This window comes from Brachyhypopomus gauderio, chromosome 2, assembly GCF_052324685.1.
Source record: "Brachyhypopomus gauderio isolate BG-103 chromosome 2, BGAUD_0.2, whole genome shotgun sequence".
Lineage (NCBI taxonomy): Eukaryota > Metazoa > Chordata > Actinopteri > Gymnotiformes > Hypopomidae > Brachyhypopomus > Brachyhypopomus gauderio.
The window spans coordinates 16343032-16366811 of NC_135212.1; the positions used below are offsets into that span (position 1 = coordinate 16343032).

The 23780-nt window shown below is 38.1% G+C and overlaps 2 protein-coding genes across 5 annotated transcripts in view; both read left to right on the top strand.

Moving 5' to 3' along the window:
* Window positions 1-4404, top strand: part of dner (delta/notch-like EGF repeat containing) — a 133590-nt gene extending 129186 nt beyond the window's left edge. For 3 of the 4 annotated variants that reach the window (XM_076988796.1, XM_076988795.1, XM_076988798.1), the window contains 6 exons: window positions 120-350; window positions 1236-1358; window positions 1754-1867; window positions 1947-2078; window positions 2434-2680; window positions 2823-4404. In XM_076988796.1, the coding sequence (XP_076844911.1) occupies window positions 120-350; window positions 1236-1358; window positions 1754-1867; window positions 1947-2078; window positions 2434-2680; window positions 2823-2934 (959 nt within the window). In that variant the 3' untranslated portion in view covers window positions 2935-4404. The remainder of the gene's footprint in view (window positions 1-119; window positions 351-1235; window positions 1359-1753; window positions 1868-1946; window positions 2079-2433; window positions 2681-2822) is intronic. The other variant, XM_076988797.1, reaches the window with a different exon arrangement.
* Window positions 4405-6431: 2027 nt separating this feature from the next.
* Window positions 6432-23780, top strand: part of pid1 (phosphotyrosine interaction domain containing 1) — a 40833-nt gene continuing 23484 nt past the window's right edge. Inside the window, exons 1-2 of the mRNA XM_076988801.1 lie at window positions 6432-6644; window positions 14136-14282. Of these exons, the coding sequence (XP_076844916.1) occupies window positions 6615-6644; window positions 14136-14282 (177 nt within the window). The 5' untranslated portion in view covers window positions 6432-6614. The remainder of the gene's footprint in view (window positions 6645-14135; window positions 14283-23780) is intronic.

Below are 23780 nucleotides of genomic sequence, written 5' to 3' on the forward strand. Positions count from 1 at the left end.
GGGTTTACATGTTCCTGGGAAGGGGGCCATAATTCTGCCTGCACACATACACATGAATATTTTGTATTTTTCTTTTTCTGTGTCTCATTTTCAACCTACTATTTTTTCTCTCTGGACAGGTTATCAGGGAAGTCTCTGTGATATGGTTGTGAACCCATGTGTGTCCAGTCCATGCCACAATAATGGCACCTGTTCCTCGCACACTGTGGGGCAGGGCTTTACTTGCACCTGCCCAGCCGGCTTCACTGGTGCCACCTGTGATCAGCTCATAGATTTCTGTGCCCTGAACCCATGTGCACATGGAGTCTGCCGTAGCGTGAGCACCAGCTACAGGTGTCTGTGTGTGCCAGGTGAGGCTGTGCTCAAAGCTGATTTGAGGCCAGTTATTCTGTTGTTTAATTTGTGGTAAAGAAGGAAGGCAACACAGACATCATCAAAAACTGAAGTGTTGTTCTCTTTTACTACTTCTTTTGAATTGCAGTTCTGTGAGACTGTATACCTGTGTGAGAGAACATCCCTGTCTCTCTACCAATTGTTCTCCTCTCTGTCTGGTTGTCATGGTAACCATTGCCATGAGACATAGTCTGCTAACTGTGACCATACCAGCTGTGTATCACGATTGTTTTGTCCAACAGAGTCTATTCATTCAAACAAACACTCTCCAATGGGATTTGTCTATTCTCCACTCAGACAGGTTTCTTTTGATGGGACTGCTCTATTAACACCTACTCCAGTGATTTGCAATTCTCTCCCTGGAATCCATAAGGCTATAAGTCTAGCAAGGCCAGCATAGGTGTAAACATTTGTTACTGATCATCTTAACACTAAGACCAGTTAACAATGAAATTTTCATTTTACCAGTGTGACTTTACTCTGCTTCAAGAGAAGAAAGTCACATCAGAATCAAGGACTGGGAGACTGAAGGCAGCAAACATCTGTAACACATTTGTTTGTTTGTTTGTTTTTGGCTTGGCATAAAAAATAAATACATTTGATATCACACACACACGTTTTGTGCTGATATCTGAAGTGTGTGTTTTATCTTAAGTACTGAAACAATTGCTGTGTCTCTCCCCTGCCCTTGACCTTGTGAAGGAAAATTGATGGGGAAAAACAAGTGAGAGATTCAGAGTATTAGTGCCACCCTGTGGTGGAAAAAGACTCGTGTCATATAAAACAACAACCATTCTCAGAGATTCTCTCTTTCTCTGCCACCTGCACTTCCACATCCCCAGGTTATCATGGTCTGTATTGTGAAGAGGAATACAATGAATGCCTTTCTGCTCCATGTCAAAACTACGCCACGTGCAGGGATCTTATCAACGCCTATGAATGTGTCTGTATGCCAGAGTACACAGGTGTGTATTTATATGTATTCTCCTGTAATTATCATAGTAAATGATGATGAAGATATATATATATATATATATATATATATATATATATATATATATATATATATATATATATATATATAATCATCAGCTGTGCAAGCACAGTGCTTAGCATGAACAGTTGTTGTAGCAACTCCATCTGAAAAGCTCTGTTTCTCTGGAAACAGAGACCACACTGCATTTATTACTACCTCTACTCCTTGGAATCTTCTATTTATAGTATAAATATGTGTGGGTGAGTTAGGTCTATTTTGCTGATGTGACTTGTGTGTCAAAAGATTGGTCTATAGAAAAGACCTGTGTTTGTGTGTGTGTGTGTGTGTGTGTGTGTGCTTTTGTGGGTGGGGCTGGGTATTTAGGAAGACACTGTGAGATCTATAAAGACCCTTGTGTAAAGCTGCAGTGCCAGAATGGAGGTCATTGTGAGAAGGAGGGGAAAAATGCGACTTGTATATGTTCTCCGGGGTATGCTGGTGAGTATGTACATGTACATATATTTCTGAGTGTTGGTGTGGGTACCCTGAGTTTCCCACATACTTGGTCTTTTCCTAGGGGTGAACTGTGAGGTAGACATTAATGAATGTGAGAGCAACCCTTGTCACCATGGAGGCACCTGCACTGACCAGTCCAACGGCTACACTTGTCACTGCCCTCCTGGGTGGGTGGGTGGCAACTGTGAGATCCGTAAGTTTCAGTTGAACTCTGCAACTTGATCATACAGCACATCTGCTACCGGTACCAAAATGTATTATCCACTTATTCATAACAGTCTGCAATGCATGTGTGAGTGGCTGTATTTATAATTTTATATATTATGTGAGTCTCTGTGTGTCTGTGTGTACACCTAGCTAGCTATCACTCTGCCCTGGTTTGTAATTAGTTTGTAAGAGACCTAATCCTTCAAAGTATAAACAAGGCTGTGTTGGTGTTTAATACTTGCCCTGCTGTGATATTCCTAGTATATACTTTATAAAAGGATTGCCATGCAGTTTTACACCCGCATTTTTCTTATGTCTTCTCCCTGTGTCCTTGTGTCAAGACCTCCAGTGGAAGATGCCTCACCCAGTTGACTCCCTCACCAACATGCCCCGGCACTCCCTCTACATAATCATTGGTGCTCTGTGCGTGGCTTTCATCCTTATGCTTATCATCCTCATTGTGGGTATCTGTCGTATCAGTCGCATCGAGTACCAGGCCTCATCTCGTCATGCCTACCAGGAGTTCTACAACTGTCGCAGCATCGACAGTGACTTCAGTAATGCTATTGCCTCCATACGCCATGCCAGGTACACCACACACAATATAATTAACACATTTGTATATGTATATGCATATATATCAGGTAATTTTGTGATTGACAGAATGCTAATTTTGTCATGTGTTCTTACATGTGTTATTCGGGTTGCTATAATTCTCTTTCTCCTTCAGGTTTGGGAAGAAGTCCCGGCCAGCTATGTATGATGCCACTCCCATCACCTACGAAGACTACAGCCCTGATGACAAGCCACTGGTCACCCTAATTAAAACAAAAGATTTGTAAAGCACTGAATAAGCACACACACACAAAACACACTTCACTCTAGAACATGAACATACACTCACACATGCAATACTCAAATCCAGCCTTTCAAATAGTTGATGCCAACAACAAAGTATTTATTTATCCTAGTAATGGTTAAAAAAATGTAATCAAGAAAACATAACTTAGATAAATTTTGGTATGTGATAGATATATTTTACCACTGAAATCCATAAAAGTGCTTAATTCATGACAAGCAGTACAAGTTGCTTCAAATTAATGTTTTATTGACTAGTAATTTTAGTTAAAATGCCTTTTTTGCAGACACTACTGTTTGTTTACAATTTTAGATCTTACAGATTACAGAGCAGATTGTGTTGGGCTCCTGCTTATGAAAGAGAGCTGTTATTTTTAGTCAGGAATGGCAGTTTTATTCCAGCATAGAGTTAAAATGTTTCAGTACTGGCATGATGGGCTGTAGCACAGGTTAAAAAGCAACTATAGGTTGTTTATAAGTGGTGCATGGATAATTCTGATTATTTCGTTACAAAATCTTTTGTTAGTGTTCTCTTTGAGTCTTGTGCCATAATATTGGTGGTAGACAAGGCATTAATGGAAAAGTAATGTTTAATTTCCCTAAATTCATGCACTATTAGTACTAATGTAGACTTTGTTTTAACAGTGCTGTGTAGTTCTAACTGAACAGAACATTAGTCTTGTTCTATTTTTCCACAGTCCTTCCTGTCTTTTCCTTAGACTCCTGACATAGCAGAGGGAAAATACAAATAAGGTTAAAATCAAGAATAGTAGATTAGATAAAGTACATATGTAAATAGATGAAAACTCGAGTTCCACACATTACAGATACACAGCTGATGCAGTAGCAGTGTTACTGTTAAAAAATAAATGCTAAACATTTTAATGGCTTTTCAGTAAAAGATTTAAATGTGACTTTTTGCAATAGCCCACCTTGATGTGAGAGAGCAGACAGACATATGAGAAAATACAGTTCAATTTGCTGAATTTGAACCCCTTCTTACTTGACTTGGTCACAGAGAGTGGCTCATGGTAAAAGTATTACAAAATGACAGCAGTCTGGTCTGTTCACTGTACGGTCAGGGTAGTCATTGCTTTTTTTCTGATTCTCTCCTCTCTGTCTGTGGCTAGCTGTAGTAGTCCTCTCTGGGCCCTTTCCATCCACTAACATTTCACTTTTTTGTTTTCTGTCTCTATTCTACTTTGACTTCATTATGCTATCAAAAGTCTATCTAGGTCTTTTTGCTGCTGTTCATGTTGGTAAATATTGGCTTTTGTTGCTAATCTGGGAGCAAGTTAACTGTTAATATGGTTAAGGTTAAAGGTTAGGAAAGTAGTCCCAGGTCAGCCCTGACATCCAGCCTCTAACCAGAGCCCTGTTTGTTAGGTAATGACAATAGCCATGTGGTTATATGTGTGGAATTATGTATTAATAAAGGTTAACTGTTAATGGAAGTCCTTGTGGCATGATTTCCTTTTAAATTAAGCAGCACCTTTACAATTAATAGAACCTGTTTACATGAATACTTTGTCTCAGCTGTGATTTGTTCTTTCCTGACCAAACCTTTTTATTTAAAGACAATTGTAATGTGGCGGGTGTTGCACAATCAGATGACTGACACTCGCAGAGGCGATTGGTTTTTTTATCAAACGGATTTTACTTTGAATACATGGGGTTTCACACAAATTTTCAGTGGACAATGACATACACACAATACGAGAATGATAACAGAACAAAAATAACAAGGCAAACAGTAAACCATATTATACAAAGTACTTACACGAACTTGATTAAACTTAAACATGAAGACAGAACCGACTCGACAAACAACCTAACGTTTAACTGAACGCTAGAACAGAACTAGGAACGCCACATAAAGCCTTATACAAACAGACATGAGAAATCTTGTGAAAAACAAAAACGTACAAGGACATAAAACAACCTAAATACTAGAATGACCGAAAGAATTACACACCTAAAACAAAGATCTCCGAATAAAACAGACTGCTAAATACAGACTCACCAACTTACTCATATAATAACCTGTAATTAAACCACACTTGACAACACCAACAATAACCCACAAAGACTGAACACCAGTAAAGACTTAAATAACCGAACTAATTACAAATGAGGCACAGCTGAAAGGGGAGTAACACAGGGTGTGACAAACTAATAAGCGATAAATGAATGACAGGAGGGCGGGGTTAGTCATGACAACAATATAGGATTCTTTATGCATGTATTGCCTTTTGGTGTTTACTCTACAGCCAAAGTCACTTTATTAGTAATATCTAACTTGTACCTGGTCCACTTTATAAAACTGACTTATATGCACCCTCTTATATGCCGCCTCTGTAGGACTACTGGCTGTAATGCAGTCTGTCATCCATTTCTAATAACTGAACATTGCTGACTGAATGTTATTTTACGTTGTAGACCATTCTTATCAGAAAAATGGCACTGACATCATAGATGATAGTGCCTATTTCGATAGAAAGTTTATCAGTGACAATTGTTGTTGGTTTACACCTTTCAGTGTCACTACAGTAACTTTTTTATTGTTTGCAAGGCAAATGTAAAAAACAATAAATATAAAAAGCCCCACAAAATAACATGCACAAATGAACACAAATTATGCATTTATTTGTAAATATTCAAAATAGTCAAATAGTCTGACTGAATTTAAATGACATGTACAGTATATGTATTATAGAAAATCCATAGCATAAAACTATTCACTATTTTGCAAGAGATTTAAGTGCTTATCAAAGATGTCATTGAGTTTTTCAGTGAGTTTTAACAGGTCATATAATCTACTTCTAAGCTGTGAGTAGTTCTCCACCCAAATACATCAGGCCCTGTGATCTGAAACTGATTTCTGGTGAAGTGCTAGAATAGTGTCAAATCACAAGGTCCTCAAGGTCCCAGACCTACAGATTCCACCACCTTCCTTCATCTAGGTGGGATAAAGTGGCCACTCAGTCACAAATCTACAAGGCATTACAAAACCACTTGAATGCAACTGGGCTAGAGGGCAACAGGAAAAAGATGGTGTATAGCCCATAGATGTACACCTGCAAGGTAGTTGAATGCAACTGACTACAGTCCAAATGGGTGGGAAGGATAAGCAAGTCTCTTAGTCCTTCGATTAGAAGCCATGTTTCAGCCAAGCAGTGGTCTTTCTGATTTTTCAGATATTGGGGGTATGACACAGATTCAGAAAGCCAATGCTAGAATGGGGGGGGGTGAATTGCAACTGGGTCCTATGATCTTCAGTTGATCCCTAATGTAAATCACGTCAGGGGAAATGTCCCTCTACCCAACAGTTCGAGAACCGAAACATCACGCCATTAGATAAAGGACCAGATTACTAGCTATGTGCCACAAATATTGTCCTGCCTCAAAACGGCAATGTCCCTCTACTGGACAGTTGGAGAAAATGACAAAAAAACGAAGAGGAGGAGGAAGAAAGATTAAAAAAAAGCTCCGCGTCTTCTCGCAGGCGGAGCTTCGTCCTCGTGCACCATTGGAATTCAGTGTCTTCTCGGACCGCTGGAGGACAGAAGAAAAGAGGCGCCGCCAGCCAGCAGATGTTAGCTGGATTATTCACCAGGCACACGCCAGCTGTTCGGTTCACACGGAGAACTCCTGTTTCACTAGGATGTGGCAGCCTGCGTCGGAGCGACTGCAGGTAAGACTCGCTGATCTCTCTTCGTGTCCACACGTATTGTATGAGGTGTTTTGCTAGCTGCACGTCGGGACTCTGCAGACGCAGACGTCCGCTGTGCTAACTGGCGTAGAGCGGTGGCTAACCAGCAAGCTAACTGGTCAGCTAACCAGCAAGCTAACTTGGTTAATGTTTTGTTTTAATTTGTGGTCTAACTTCTAAATCAACCGGTCGAAGTTCGGAACTAAATTACATGTTCTGCAGGAGCAAAAAATGCAAATGAACGCCTCTTGCTTCTTAATTCATTTGATGCTAGCTTACTGTGGCCAAGTTGTTCATTTGAACTGAATCACAGCACACTTGGCCGTGAGATGAGCACTGGCCTTTGCTTCAGTGAAGACCGCTTTAAACGTCTGTTGTGCGGATAACTTAATGGCTGGCCTTCGTTTTACGAGAAACTGACCCCATCTGTTGACAAGATGTCTTGCTTGTGGACAGTGTTGCATTCCTAATCGAAACGTCGCATTTCTTCTAAATCGTTTGCATTTGCACTCTAATCTTCGAAACTATCTGTGATTCCAGTGAACACTGGATGGTTGTCCAGCTGTTTTTATACCTCGTGTGGAAGAACGACACGTATTTTCGGCTCCAGGGGTGCGGGGCAAACCTTTCAGCGAGGCTGGCTTCACGGCGTCACGTCTCCACTGTTTCTAATACTCTCCAGATGTTAAGAGCGAAGTTTGCCAAATGAACTTGCACAATCCCTCGCACAGAGCTTGGCAAGGCGACAGCAGAATTGAATCTCGTAGTAAACCTTTTTAAGTGTTGGTTGGTCTTATCATTTTCAATTATGTGCAACGATATAAAAATAAATAAATAAACATTTTAAGTGTGTAACAGGGCCAAGGACCTCCATGCTTGGTATTTATCCATAAAATAATCAACATATTAGGATTTGTTTACTTTCGTAAATATAATTATTTGATAAACATTCGTGGTTTTTTTGTGTGTATTTCCATTTAACATTAATATTCAATGGCCATGTTCATGTCCTGGTCAAATGATTTAGATTTCAATGCAGATATCTCCTTCGAAGTGTGAAGCCTCTCACATGAAGGTGTGTGTGTAGTAAGCTAGCCTAATGTTCTACTTTTGCCATGCCTCAAGTAACTTCTTATGAAATTTGTTCTAAACAACATGACTTCCAGTCCGGTTGGTTCTCAGAAATACTATTTTTTGTATTTGCCCTCTTCTATATTCTTCCTCGGCTCATAAATAGCTTTATGTGTTGAAGAGAGTTGGTCTCTGAAGCCCTGCTGTAGTGATTCATATCATACTGAACTATTGTGAGTTGTGAGTTGACATGCAGCCCATTGAGATAAATCACAAGGTTCACCAGAACAGCTAATTTTGATCTACTTTAGCGATTTGGCCAGTCAAATTGTCATTTGGAACCTAGTATTCGCATTTTTAATATAAGCTTTTAATTGAAACATATTTTTTAAATATTATTATATTTTTTATTAGCTTTCATTTGGTGAGGAAACAGACTTATAGACTTTATACACACAATATAAATTAATAATGATATGAAGCTAATTATTGTTCCGTTGCTTTGTCATGTACCACTGTCACAAGATTACTCTTGAATTGCTTCCCCTACCTTTAATAATTTCTGAAGTACAAAAAAGCAACAAAATAAAATGCCTATTATCATGAACGATGATAATTATAGCAATGAAAAGGAACCAGCCTGTAGTGTCAAAACCCCCAATCAATAACTTCTTGGCAACTATACATACATCAAAGCCATTACGACTTTCTGTCTTTTAGGTGAGGTGTGGTATGTTACTTTGTCTATGTAGCAGCTACAAGAAAATGTTATCATGATATCATTTATGGCAACAATTCTGTACACTAGTCCCTACTCTAAATTTGCATTATAATGAAAGCTTAATTAACTGAGGATGTAATAGAGAACATTTTATTACAAGTAGATTTAAATAAATTCTTACAATGAAAAAGATAACACAGACTTTAGCTTACAATTTGTTAAGCATTATATGGAAACTGATCATGCTTTATGTAGCTGAATATTGAGCAGCTTGTCCTTAGTTGTTCCAGTGCCAGATGGATTTTTGGACGTGCAATTAATGAATCAAGACTATGATTTACAGGAACCCAGAGTAGATTTCTGCTTATTTGGTTTATTGTTTTAGTTTTTTATTGCTTATTTTGCTCTGCTTAGCTTGTGATATCTTCTAGTAGCCGTTGGTGGAATCTTGGATCCTCCGGGTTTCTTCTTCATGCCCTTGTGGAACCTTTTTTATGCCACTGTCACATTTGGCTTACTCACTGGGCTTGGGCTTAACTTATCTTGGTACTAATCACATGGTCCAACTCTTCCAGTCCAGGATAGTGTAAATGAATGTGAAATAAATGTAGTTCATTTTGAGTTCTTTTCTGTAAGCATTGCTGTCAGGGTACCCAAATTTTATTCATGAATGAATAGTAGGCTATCTTTTAGATGAAATCTCTCAACTCACAAGGACCGTGGTTATTTAACCAAACCTCATATGAAAGTTTTAATGTGAGATGTAAGAAATCAGTTCAGTCATCTTTTTTATACCATACTAATGTAACTGTGTTGTGTTAGCTGATGGCATTTCCTGTTTCTTGTGGGGCTAGTACAGTTTGGTCTGTGCTTTGCTGTTGTTGGACAGCCTTATTTCAAAAATATATTTTGGCAAAAGTTTGATGTATGTTTTTAGGGCCGCCATGCAAAATTGGTTTGAGTGTTTAGGGCTCCAGTATGACTGTTGCGTACATGTTATGTTACGGGGGCTGCAGTATGTTTGTGTTTATGCAAGTGAAGTAGTAAGTGTTCAGGGCTCAGATCTGTTTGGCTTGAGTGTTTATGACTGCAGTATGATTGGTTTGAGTATTTAGGCCTGTATTCTGTTTGTTTTTAGTTTTCATAGATACTGCATGATTAGTTTGATTGTTCAGGACTGAAATATATCTGCTTTGAGTGTTTTTCTTCAGTATATTTACATTCAGAATGGAATTTGGTCAGTGGTTGGGGCATTTTATTGGTTGCTTACGTAGTGTGGCAGTGTGAGTTTTTGTAGGCGTCTGAAATGAGGGAAGAGCAGGTGGTTTTCTGACTGTGCCATTATTCATTGGGCTTGTTCCCAAAACAGTTCAGTGTATTAGCATTTAACAAGTCTTTAAGAAATTAGTTATTTTTTGTTATAAAGATGCAGGGATACACATACAGAGGTGAAGCCTCTCTGCATTGGTCTTTAAAATTGTGAGTTATGTGTCTGTATTTCGGTTTATGTGTTGAGTTGTTAAATGTGTAGTGTCAGTAGGTGTAGGTATATGTAGTGTCAGTACTGTGTAACTTGAGCAGTAGATATGATGCTCCTGTAGGACGTTACTACCAATTTAATCAAAATGAGGCAAATCTTTTCACAACACATCCACTATGAGGCACATTGGTACACCATGTTATGTGATCAGGAAACAAGAACACACACGGATTCTCTTGCACACTGTTCCTCTGAATGCATACTTGCTTTGTCTGGTTACCATGACAACCAGCAGTATCTCTCTCTATAGTGAGTTGCCATGGTGATGATCAGCAGCGATGGCAGGACTGTCCTTTGCCTTTTGTCTTTTTTCTCCTGGTCTTTCGGCACTCTCTTTCAACCCTTCCACTGTCAAGCTCATTGTACTTTGTGTTTTGCATATGTGTGTGTATGAATATATGCATGCCAACCTATGATTAATTGGTAAGTAATTTGTGGGTAAGCTCTTCTTGATTATATGCCTTATATGTGGAAGAATGGTAGCTGTGTTTGCTCTTTTGTGTGTTTGGACCACAATATTGTATTCATTGTTTATGTGTTTATGATGGGACACACTAATGCTAGAGTGAGTGCAGGGGTGACACTGCTCTGCCTCTCTGCTTCTCTTTATTCAACTCAAGCCTTTTTATGTTGATCATGATTATTTTCCTGGTGACTCTGCCGTCTCAGCAGATTTCGAGGTTCACAGCATAGATGTGGATGAAGTGTGGTTGTCTCATGTCTACAACATTAGCTTCTTTTTATAGTGGAGGCACCTAAGTTGTACAGAGTTCAATATATTGATTACAATACATTGTTTACTGCTCCGACTACATATCAAAGCCTTATGGATGTTTATGAACCTCAACACTGACAGTTGCAATGTCCTCTCACCAAATTTAGTTTTTTATTCTTTCAAGTTGCAAGCTTTAGGCTATTTATTTAAAAAAAATAGCTATATGAAACATTTGTAAAGTATAGCTTTTTAATATTTTTTTGAAGGAAGTCAAGATGATTTATTAATTTCAGTTTTGATATTGTCATCCCTTACATAATGTACATCTTTTCATGCTCAGCACTCAGATGTGTGTGCATGTTACATGTTTTAAACTCTTATTTTCCTAATTTAAACATTTCTTAATATATATTTTTGTTCTCTCTTCTGTTTGTATCTTGGGAATGTAGGTAGAGATTCTCTGTGATCTGTTAAACCTATCATCATATACTATCTATAGACATAGTCTACGGTCTATGAGTTAGACACACACACACGCATGCTTGCTCCCTTTGTCAACCGCACATGCTGCTGGACTGGTCAACATGCTGTTTTGGGATTTCATACTACTCTCATGCACACTCTAAGTATCTTTGGGCTATAATCCAAGAAGACAGATGTGTTTATGCATCCAAGTGTGTCTTTGTGTGTGTTAGTGCATGTCTGTGCGCATGCTTATTTGATCTCTCTCTCTCACTCGTATCCACACACGCTAACCTATATGTTGTGCATCGTTTCAGATGCCAGTTTCTTGGGGCCAAGACAGTGTAAGGTTGGAGGGCAGAGTTGTGTTTAGTGGAACAAATTGTGTCTGAAATTTGTGGCACTTAGTCAAAACTGGAGATGGGGTCAGATTTTTTATTTATTTCTTACGGTCTCTGTCTCATTCACTCACATACCTCTTCTCCAGTCTTTCTAGGTAGCCTTCCCTCTCATCGCTTGTTCTGCTCTGTTCATTAGTCTGGAAAAGGTAGAGTAAGATTTTTTTTATATCCTGGAAGAGCGTAAAAATGAAACTCAGGAAAAATATTATGAATAGAATTCCAGCTATATTCCACCTCCTTGCCCAACAACTGTGAGCTATACAAACTCTCTTTTACATCCATATGTGAACACTCATTCCTTTTCCCATTCGTTGACCTAAGCTGCTGACTCAGGGCTCAGCTCATGTTTATTCCAACCCATAGACTTCCTTTTGGTAGCTGTTGGTTCCTCTCTTTCATTTCCCTATTCCACTTCTTTCTTCTTTTCCTTCTTGTTAATCTTCTTTCTTTTTTGGTCCCTAAAGAGCATTCTATCTATGTTCTGGCTAAATATTTATCCTTTTTATAGTGTATACTTGAAATAAGGTTGAAATTTCTTTTCTCTTAGTCCTGGAGAGCACCAGCTATGCCTTTTAGAGTACTCCATATGGACTGTATGAAATCCCCTTTTGGTATTTACAGAACATACCTTTTCGGATTCATGTGCCAGACCTTGGCAAAATGACAGTTAGACCTTAAGCAATGTCTTTGCCACCTTTTTCTATTGAAGCACATTACTGTTATTTATCCTGTAACTAATCTTGTGTTTTCCCACTGACTTTTTGCTTGAAAAAGGGAAACGGGATTTGCTAGGATTATTGTCAAAGATCTTACCTGAAAAAGCAATAAACCTGTTTTTGTAGGTCTTGCATAATACAGTCAAAATACACAGTGTGAAGTGTGTGTGTGTGTGTGTGTGTGTGTGTGTGTGTGTGTGAGACCATTGCAATAGTGACTACGTGTACTTTGTTCCAGACTTTTCCTTCTAAGGTTCTTAGTATGTCAGCCCAGTAGACAGAGAGCCGCTGTGGAATTTTTTAGAATACCAAATGGCCTCCTGAAAGAACTTTTACTAGCATCTGTGCTTATTCAGGAGCTGATTCATATGTCCGAACAGTGTGTAAAGTTACACAGGGTTCTTTCATACGTACACTAGTTTGGATTGCGAAAATGATTTAGTAAGTTACTGAGGCAAGAGCAAAGGACAGCTTCTTCAGATATTCAAAAAACATTCTTTATTGTTACCAGATTGCATTGATGGCCTTTCTAAAGCTGCAAAATATACACATACAAATATACAAAGTATACACTTTACATGGGGGCTGAATGGGAGGAAAGAAAGTAAGATTTCAGTCTTTCAGTTTATATTTACTATATAAATTACAGTTGACTTGTTTGGCAGGATGGTCAGTGGTTCGAGATTGAGAGTAGGTTGCAGTATAGATTAAGTATATTTTGTGTTTACAAGAGAAACTTGAATTTCATCAAAAGTGTCTAGTAATGTATAGATAATACTAGATTACTTTGATAGATAAATAACACTGACTTTGATGTGATTACTTTGTACCTGGGGTGTTCTGGACAGGTAGTCTGCATACTAGTTACAGACCCATTCCAATAAATTGGAATGCCATAGAAAAGTTGATTAATATACATAATTCCATTCAAAAAGTTTAACTTTAATAGATTATAAATTCATGGTCCACAATTTAAACAATTTCAATTATTTATTTGTTTATTTTAAATAATTTGGGCTTTCAGCTCATAAAACCCACGAAATAGGATAAAAAAATAGCCCAAATACTATGGAGAAATCGGCCCAAACTACTTCAGTTTTTGCAGAAAAAAATAAATTAGGGTCACATCAAATAAATCGAAGTATGGTACTTTTCAAAACAATATGTCAATCTTCAGTACTTTGTTGGGAATGCTTTTGCTTTAATCACTGTCTCAGCGTGACGTGGCATCAAGGAGATCTGGGCTTCCATAACTCCCAGGCAATGCTACAGGCGGATTGCCTCAACACCACGTTAAATCGAGGCAGTGATTAAAGCGATGTTAAAAGTTCAAGGTGATGGTCTAAGGGACAGTAATCAATATGGTGTTATTGAGGCCACATCTTTCGGGTAGCTGTCTGTTGGTTTGTGTGATGGATCTGTACCGCTTTCCAGATGGCAGCACACTGAAGAAATAGTGACCCAGTTAGTGAGCCAGCTTTCTTCAATTGGCTGGTCTAGTCACTGGCCAGGTTGGGAGGTCTGTCCCAGTGATCCCTTCTGTATCTATGACTGTGATGCAACGTCATCCTCTATGCAGCCATGCAGCTTGAATATGATACAATCATGCCTGGATAGAGGATCCTCGCTATGGTACTGCAGTAGAAGTTCACCAGGAGCTTTTGCGGGTAGTTGAGTCTTTGTGTAAAACTTTTTGTACCCTCTTCTTGACTGCGCATGTGTATGTGTGTGACTGAGGCCTGGTATTTTATTATTTTCAGGCAGAGACTGTCAGACAAATCCCCCCGGGCATCTAATTCTCCCTCTTCATTTTTCTCTTTGTCTCTAACTCCATGTCTGTCTTTTAGCATTTTCAGAACATGCTGAAGACTAAACTCAATGTCCTGACGCTACGTAAGGACCCACTGCCCACGGTGATCTTCCATGAGCCCGAGGCCATTGAGCTGTGCTCCACAACACCCCTCATGAAAACCCGTGTACAGTGTGGGTACAAGGTAGGGAAACTCCCATCTTAGCATCTAGCACAGTCTGAAAAGTAACAGCGTGATATGTTGCAGTGCATACTTTATTTTAGACTAATGCCAAAGTATAAAAGTTAATGTACACCTTTTTTTAAATTACCTTTTCATATTAAAAACTTTTTGGATCAACTTAAAGTTTATAAGCTTTATATATCTATAAGGTTCATCCTTAATGTGATAAATACTTGTTTTTAATCAAACATGTAAAATTTGATATAGAATTCAATGCTTTTTTTTTTTTTTTTTTACATGAAACTTTAACCAGCCAATATACTGTAAACATACACACCCACATATATGCAGAGTTTGGAAAAGGGGTGATGGTAATTGTGGCTGGTTCCTCCATACCATTCAGATCTGTTGCATTCTTTCAGGATGTGTTGTATTCTTTCAGGAAACAAAAACATCCATTAGAAGAAAATGAAAGAAGTGTATAGCTGGCAGCTCTCCTCAGTATTATTTATATAACCACTCCAGGTTATTTTTTTTACTTTAGTTAATAGTTAGTACTTATGACTTCATAACGCTGATTTATACTGTCTAAACCCAAGAGTAAAAAATTATTTATAATAGGCAAAAACATCATCTTCTCATCGTGATTTAACTTTTTGTCCAGTCAATTTCCTTATTGGATCTTTTAAAAATGTGTTACTATATAGTCCAATGAGAGAGAGAGAGAGGAGAAAGATGGAGAGAGAATGTCTCTAATCATCTGTGTGGTTCTCATTATGTAACTACTCACCAAAGCCAATCTCTATGCTGTTTCCATGGAGACTGGCCATACTGTGTGTACATGTTTAGATGATGGCCAGACGGTCAGAGCACATATAAGTTTTGGTAAAGACAAAACAGGTCAGATGGAGACTATTGTTGCTCCTCTGATCAGACAAACATCCTAACTAATGCAATTTTTACTGCAAAATGTCTCAAGCAGGCAAGCAGTTATCAGAGGTACCAGAGACCACTGCCACCTCCAGTGCCGGCAATGCTCTGTAGTTTAGCTGCAGTTCATTATCTAATCCATTCAGTGTGTAGTAACAGTGAGCATATAGCACCTTCCATAATTATTGGCACCCCTGGTTAAAATGTGCTAAAAGCCTTTAAATAATTTTGTATTTATTTATTGCAGAAGCATAATCTAACTATGAATTTTATTATTATTATTTTTAAAGTAGCCTTCGACTCAAGGGGGGGGGGGAATCTTGACTAAGAAATTATTTCCCATAAAATTACCTGTTCCACAATTATTGGCCCCCTTAACAATTTCCTGGAAATGAATGTATTTGTATTTTAAACATTTGTCATTTTTACTGAACTTTATAAATTGGATCAAAGTATCTAGAAACCTTTACTTAGTAATTCATCACTTCCTGTTTCCTTGGGGAATAAATGTCATTATGCAGAGGCCTATTCCTTATACTCATAAGTGTAAACGGGTGGAGTTTGCCAAGCAGTACTGGGATTTTAACTGGGACCAGATGAGACCAAGCTAGAGGAATGGTTGAAGATCCCTCTTTCTGTATTCCCCCAACTTGTGAAGAGTTATAGGTGTAGTGGAGACAGCATCTACTACTTCACCAATCATGACACAGAGATGACCTCACCTCACAAAGTGTAAGAAACTTGCTTGGTAATGGTAAGAAGGAATGCAAGGTTTTCTACCCATGACCTCTGCTCTGAGGAACTCTTAAATCACAACCACAACAATGATCTCCCCTCCTAAAGTTTAGAATCCTAACCTTACCTGGTCCCCTAAAGTGCTGGGAAGAGGTAATAAAGAATGCAAAAGGATGCTCTGGTCATGATAATCCTTCTCCTGAGGAAACGGAGCTCGCAGACCCAGGCAAGAAATTTGCTTTTGGAAATTCCTTGTTAAACGTATATCTAAGGATGCAAATATTTACCCTCCAAACCCACCAGTGTCTATTTTACCAGCTCATTAGGGACCATGGACCGAAGATCGATACACAAGCTGAATCCTGTGTCTATAACATTTGAATATTAAGTGATCTATGTTTGACGTAAACACACGACTTAAGCTATGTTTATACTTGACGCATCGCGATTGGCTCAAAGGTCTGTGTGTCAAAATTATGCAGTCGTGGTGGCTCCGCCTATTCCACCTCTCAATTTTTTGTAACTTTTTGAAACATGCTGCAAATCCAGTCACAACACAACGGAATTATTTCTTGATGTATTCTTTCACATAGGGACTCTTGTGTTATAGGCTACAGTTTCTCATTATGTTGAACAGGACTTAAGTAGCAAAGGTTGGCAGTCATGGTCTGGTGGTTAGGGAACCGGTCTTGTGACCGGAGGCTTGTGGGTTCGATTCCCAGGCCATGACTGAAGTGCCCTTGACCAAGGCACCTAACCCCAACTACTCCCCGGGCTAGGGTTGGGGCTGCCCACCGCTCTGGGCACGTGTGCACTACAGCACCCTAGTAATCATGTGTGTGTGCGTGTGTGTGTGTGTGTGTGTGTTGCGTTGCATAGATGAGTAAATGCAGAGGACAAATGTCGATTGAGGTGAAAATAACAATTGACAGATATGGCACATTCATTCATTCATCCATTCATACATGCATTCAAAGCTCTTTAAATGTAGTAGCTTTATTAATTAAGTCCCCTAGCTATATATTTAGAAACTACGTTGTGTTAAATGGGATTTTTATCAGGGTTTTTAAGCCTTAGTTTCTGCTAGCTAGCTACTTTGCGCAGTGGCCATTTTGAGCTGATTTTTAAACAATTTGTACTAGTACATTTTAGTGTTGCACGGTATACCGATACTAGAGTAGTATCGCGATACTTCGTCATTAAAAACGGTACTATACCCAGTTTGCTTAGTATCGGTGCTGTAGGACTAAGTGCGTTTTTCTTTTTTTTTTAAGAGCAGTATTTCCAAAGAGTGCCACACGGGGGCAGTGTGCGCGTACAGCAGTGCAGCGCTTGCCTCCTCTCTGCAGAATAAGAAGAAACGGTGTACGATGGCTGATAATACAAGCAATATTGCGGACCGTCCTCAGCTTGTTGAAAAACTACACGCACGAAGCGAAATATGGAATTATTTGCATACATTTCAGACAGTCATGGCAACCCCGTGGACACATCAAAACCGGTCTGCAAACGGTGCTTTAAAGCTGTACCAACCAAAGGAGCCAATCGATTTTTTTTACATAAAATGCGCTTTCGTTTGACTCACCCAAGGTGCCGTAATGCACAGAACAGTTGGTAATGCTGAAATGGCAGCTAAAACAAACGCAGTGTGTTCGCAGCTCATCTTAATTTAAACAAGGAAAGCAGCAGAAGTGCTGTGTGGAAATACTTTGGATTCGAAGCAGATACAGATGGAAAACCGAAGGACATGAACAAGCCAGTTTGCAGGCGGTGCTTTCGGAACATTTCAACGAAGGACGCTAAAGCCTGGTTTATACTTGACGCGCCGCGAGCAGCGCGAGGGTCCGCGTGGCGAAAATGATGTAATCGCGGTAGCCTCGCGCGCTGTCAATTCGCGAGGTCGTGCACCTCTAGAATTTTGTAACTTAGTGCGCGCTGCAGCACAATGAACAGTCATGTTTGTAGGGTTCATACACCAACAAGGTGGAATTAAAGCACTTGTACGTCACTTTCAAGGTCCATTTCAATATTTCCCAGCATGTTAAACTTTAGTTAAATATTTATACATACACTCGAAATTATTCGCTTTTTTTATCACATTATTTAATGGTTGTTTATTTTCAAAACGCCCAATTTTAACGTCTTCACGTTCTCTCATGTTTCGTCCTGGAATTACAAGAGGCTCGTATTTGTTAACGTAATACAAGAGAACGGTTCAGTCAGACAGCTATTTGTTTCAAGCATTTTCAAGCACGCGGACAAGGTGTGCGGACTCGCGCGCTACGGTCACTCGCGAAAGTTTAAACCTAGCTTAACACAACGAATCTGGCCAAACACCTGAAGGCACGCAGATTTGTACAAAACATTCCAAGAGGTTGGTGATTATTCCCATTTCTAGTATTATAGCATACAAAATTATGTGTCCGATTATGGTATCCTAGCAAATGTCATATTCTTGGTTTAAGAGCCGTAAGTGCGACAGCATACAGGGAGAAAAAAAGTGATCGTACTACAATGGATCAATCATCTATGAATACTGAACTCTAATACTGAAGTTTTAGTTACTTAAAGAGTTAGTTGTTTAAAGTATACTTAAAATACACTTTTTGCACTAGCCTTTTTTAACTTCTAAATGTGAATTCCAGAGTGCACTACTATTATTTATGTTAATTTATATTAATGTGCAATTATTTATTTTTCTGTTTTAATGTGGTAGGGACTACACCTTTTATTTATTTGACATTTGTGAAACAAAATACAATATTCATTTGTTTGTTTATAAAAAATAAATAAAAAGCCTTTAAAACGGAAATGAGCACAGTATCTGACTTTGGTATCGAAAATCGTATCAAATTTCAATACTTTTTAAAGTATCGTATCGAAGTTGTAATTCTTAGTATCGTGACAACACTAATACATTTTAACACTAGTTATTTCAAGTTGTACATAGAGGAAAATGATCATTCAGGACTCAAACTGAATTAACCAGTTGGGCCAACATATTGATTCACCTCCAGGCTTATATTTTTATTCCATTTGAGAGCCTCTAATACAGAAGAAAATGTCAAAAAACCAAAAAGCAGTTTTGATTTTTGGGATGTACAGTGTGTATATGTACACTGATGATGTAAAAAAAACTTTATCATCTTTTTATATCCTCTGTGATTCAATAGGGTCTTGTCTGACAATAAAAAATATTGAGCACATACATGTAAGCATTGAAGAGTTACACAACATCGCTCATTAAATGTCCCAAGGAATGTCCATAGTGCCACACCCTTGTCCAAATGTGGCACACCCTGATTCAAGACACTGGCCCATCATCAAGAGCATGCTAAAACAAAACAACAACGGTGGGCATACTACATAAAGACCAGAAAATTCCAAATGAAGTTATAACATAACATAACATTAATTTTATGTTAATAATGGGATAGAGATGTCCAAGAATCTGAGGCTAGCTAAGTTAACCATGCTAAACGATGCTGATTAAATATTACAGTACAGTATTTAAATGCTCTAATACTATTTATCTAATATTTAGGTGCTATTTAATATGAATTCTCTTATGCACAATTATTTACTTATACACTCAAATGCAAACGAGTCCACAAAATAATCCATGACTGCTTCAGTTTCGCCACACAGTCAATCATGCATGTTCTGGAGAGCCTAGCTAACTTAGCTTAGCCTAGCTTAGCATGTTTACAACCCAGTTGGCTTGTTGTGTTGCGCATGTCCTTCTCACAGACAAACATTCACATATCATGGCAAGTGAGGTGTTAAATTTTCAGTTTCGAGTGAACTATTGGTTAGAACGTCTTTCAATCACTTCAAAGGTGTCTGCTTGTTGCTATTGCAGTTACTTCATTGGGCCACTACCCCTTCCCTGCCTGGCGAGGTGTGAAAAGCTGTCCTTCAAAGCCACCAGAACTATATAAAAATGATGGAATTCAAGAGACAGATGTAGCTTTGCAATTCGATAATAGATTATGTAACACAATGCTGCGATTTCGCTGATAGGTCAAGAATTGTGTGTTCTCAATTGAAATGGAACAAAATAACAAAACAATGTTATTTTCAAAAATTAAATGAATGCTGGGGGGTGTCTTCAATTACATAGTATATGTCTTAAATTGACCCATTATAACCTTGTTCAGTCTTGTATTGTTGATGTGAAGATCCTGGCATTGTTCTTCCTGTGTCTTTAGACTGTGTGTCAATATTTCAGTCTCATATATTGAATTTACAGTCTGTGTCCACTCCTTAATCATAGGGGGTACTGATTGGTACCTTCCAAATTTTCAGCCAATCATCCTCGGTGAGGGTATTTCCCAGTTCCTTTTCCCATTTAACTTTGATGTCAAGTGTAATGATACCTTTATTTTCAATCAGGAGTTTATACAGTGTGGATACAATTCTGTGCTTTTTAACTCTTATAGGCTTCAACCAGCATCTTGACAATGATAGATCCTATAGATCCTTTAGTTGTAGGTATCTAAAATGATCTTGATTTTTTTTTGAGCAAATTCTTTTGAAGTGGCTGTCTATAAGCGCTATACACAGGGTTGTTAAACCTTTCTCCAGCCATTGTTTAAAATGAGGATCTTGACTGAAATATTTGTTGTAGGCTGGCCATTGCATAAATTCTCTTTCTAATGTGTTTCTCTGTATTATGTATAAGTGTGTTCTTAATACCTTCTGTGTATCCAATAATACACAGTTCTCTTCCATGCACTCTTTGTTCTATATTTTTCCATTTTGCTTCATAATGCTTAGAACTTGGATATATTAGGGGGGTGATTTTGGCAGCATGATGGTATTCTTTGAGATCTTTCCTAATTGTAGTTTTTCAGTAGTTGTATTCTGGGTTTTTTGCTGTTCTATACGCGTCTTGATATGGTCTGACTCCATGCTTTAAACTGTTTGTCTGGGAATTCTATAGGTAGAGCCAGATAGAGATAGAGTGGCCTTGGTAGTATGTTCATTTTTAGTTTCAATTCTGAAGCTAAAATATAATGTCATAACATCCCATCACCCAATATGCATGTTGCGTACTGACAGTCACGCTGTCTACATTCTGAGCAGGACTGCCCTCACTTTAGCCTAAATTACAGCACTTTTTAAACCTGGAACACAATGCAACATTAATTTTCGTCAGGTAAATGTTATTTCCCTGTTTTTGAGGGGTGTTTCTTTATACTACTATATCGTTTCAGAGAACACTGCAAAGAATGTGACGCGGCAAGTAAGAACGCTTGCGCCGTTCGCGCAGGTTCATGTGAGGTGTGCGGAGTCGCGCGCTACGGTCACTCACAAAAGTATAATCCATAATAAATAATCCAGCCATGACGCAGCTCAGGGATTGTCACACGCAGCGTCGTACCCCGTAGCATTTTTAACATCACTATTCAAGTTATTCCATAATCTTATTCCTTGTATTACGGTACACCGCTCCTTTAAGCTAGTTCTAAATTTAGGTTTTTCAAACATTTCTATCCCTTTTAGGTTAACAGCTCTTTCTCTTTACAAATTTTAATTGGATGTTTGATGGTAATATGGTTTTATGTGCTTTATACATTAACAATAAAATATTCAGATCAACCAAATCATTTAACTTCAGTAATTTTAACTGATAAAACAGTGTATTTGATGGGTGATTGTAATGTTTTCTGGTGATTATTCGTACAGCCCATTTCTGTAAAGTTATAATAGGATTGATAATTGTTTTGCATGCTTTACCCCAGACTTCAATACAATAGTTCAGGTGTGGAGCAATTATTGCATTGTACAGCATATACAGAGCTTTATTATTAAATAAATCCCTTACTTTGTACATCAGTGAAATAGATTTGGCAATTTTTGTTCTTATATGATTTATGTGTGGTCTCCATGTCAGCTTTTCATCAATGATGACACCCAAAAACTTTACCTCACTGACTCTACGTACCTCAACACTATCAACTCTAAATGGAATATCTATAGTTTTTTTTTGAGTTATATATATATATATATATATATATATATATATATATATATATATATATATATAATGTGTTGGCGGTAAGTGGGCTGATGCAAGAGATTGGATGCTGTTGGTTGATGTAGGCTGTAAATTACAGGTTCCAGAGTGTATTGTAGTCACAACCTTGAGGCCAGATGTTGTTGTACTCTGAAAGTAAGGGGATAGTGTGTTTCATAGTTAACTGTTCCATTTGAAGACGAAGTTGATGCAGCATATGAAAGGAAAATGTTGAAGTATGCAGATTTGGTGGCGGAGGTAAGAGAGACGGGCTGGCAAGCATATATTAGACCTGTAGAGGTAGGGGCTAGGGGTTTCGTGGCGAAGTCTGCCACAAGACTACTGGCTGAGTTTGGATTTAGAGGCTGTGTGATGAGAGCAGTGGTAAAGGAGTTGTCAGCGGTAGCTGAGAGATCTAGTCAGTGGGTGTGGCTAAGAAGGGCTGAGGTTAGGTGGGGTAAGGGTAGTACTTGAAGAGATAAATTGTTTGGTGTGTGTGATTATGGGATATGGGTAGCAAGGTCGTTAGCAAATGCCTTTCACAGCGGAGCATGCGGTAGCGAAATCTTGTCCAAATGGATGAGAAATAATATTTGTAGATTGCAGGGTTTTTTTTTTTAAAGATTTTGTATCATTTTTACATGAGCTTAAAGGGTACAGCAGCATAAAAACTGGAGTGCATCAGTGTTAGCACATCGGAGAAAGCTTAAGTATAAACATATAATCAGTATTTCTTGCTTCACTTCAAACAGTATATGATTATATACATGGTAAAGAACATTTTTGTGATAAAATACTGATGTTAAAATAAAGTCCATTATATTTTAAATGCGAAAGTATTGCTGACCCCATTAAGCTCAGGGTGCTCCCTTTAAGCTCACTTACATAGACTGCCCATGTGAATAGTTCATTTATGGTCTAAAAACAATCAGTCAGTTTTCTGTGTAAATTATGGTAAAATAATTAGCAATATATTTTTACAGAGTTAAGATGACAAAACGAAGACAAAACTACATTTTTGTGTGTTGGCTTATATCTTTTAGGGCATCTGGTTATGGTTACATGAATTTTAATAAAAATATTTCATTCACTATCACTTTCCTCTCATATTATTGTTGTTGTAGTAGTTTTCCAGGACATAATTATGTCACTTTTGCATATGTTTTCAGTGAGATCAAACAACTTTCCATGTCTAAATTCAATTTAAAATAAAAAAATAATTTTAAATGTAAAATATTCTTGTGAGCTTAATTGGAACAGGGGTGTGCTTAAAGGGTATGGAATGTACCCGTTAAGCACACCTCAGACTTTTGATTTTTAAACTTTAATAACTTAATTTTAATGTTAGTAGTTTTACAATTTATAATAAACATTGTTACATGAGACATTGTTTACCTGCTAAACAGAATGACTTTTGCTTTAAATATGTCAAATTTTAGATTTGGGTGAGCTTAATGGGGGTGTTTACCCTAGTACTGGGTAGGTGAGACGATGGGTCATGAGCATAGTAGTAGGGTATTATTAGATCATAGTGGTTGGTTGGTTAATACATCCTAGCCAAGTCTTTTGCATGACTCCAGATGTTAGGTGCAGGATTTATCATCTTCCTGTGTTATGTTACTTGAATGTCAGGATCTTGTTTTGCCAGGTTTAGTCTATATCCCGAGATGAATCCAACCAGCTCTAATTGGTTGATCAGACAAGATAGGGAATTTTCTGGTTCAGATAAATTAATCTTAAATAAATAATCTTGATTCTGGTCAAGGGTGATTAGTATGAGGTTCTCACACATTGTACGGCTCTCTCATTAAATTTCGTTTTATTCCAAATTT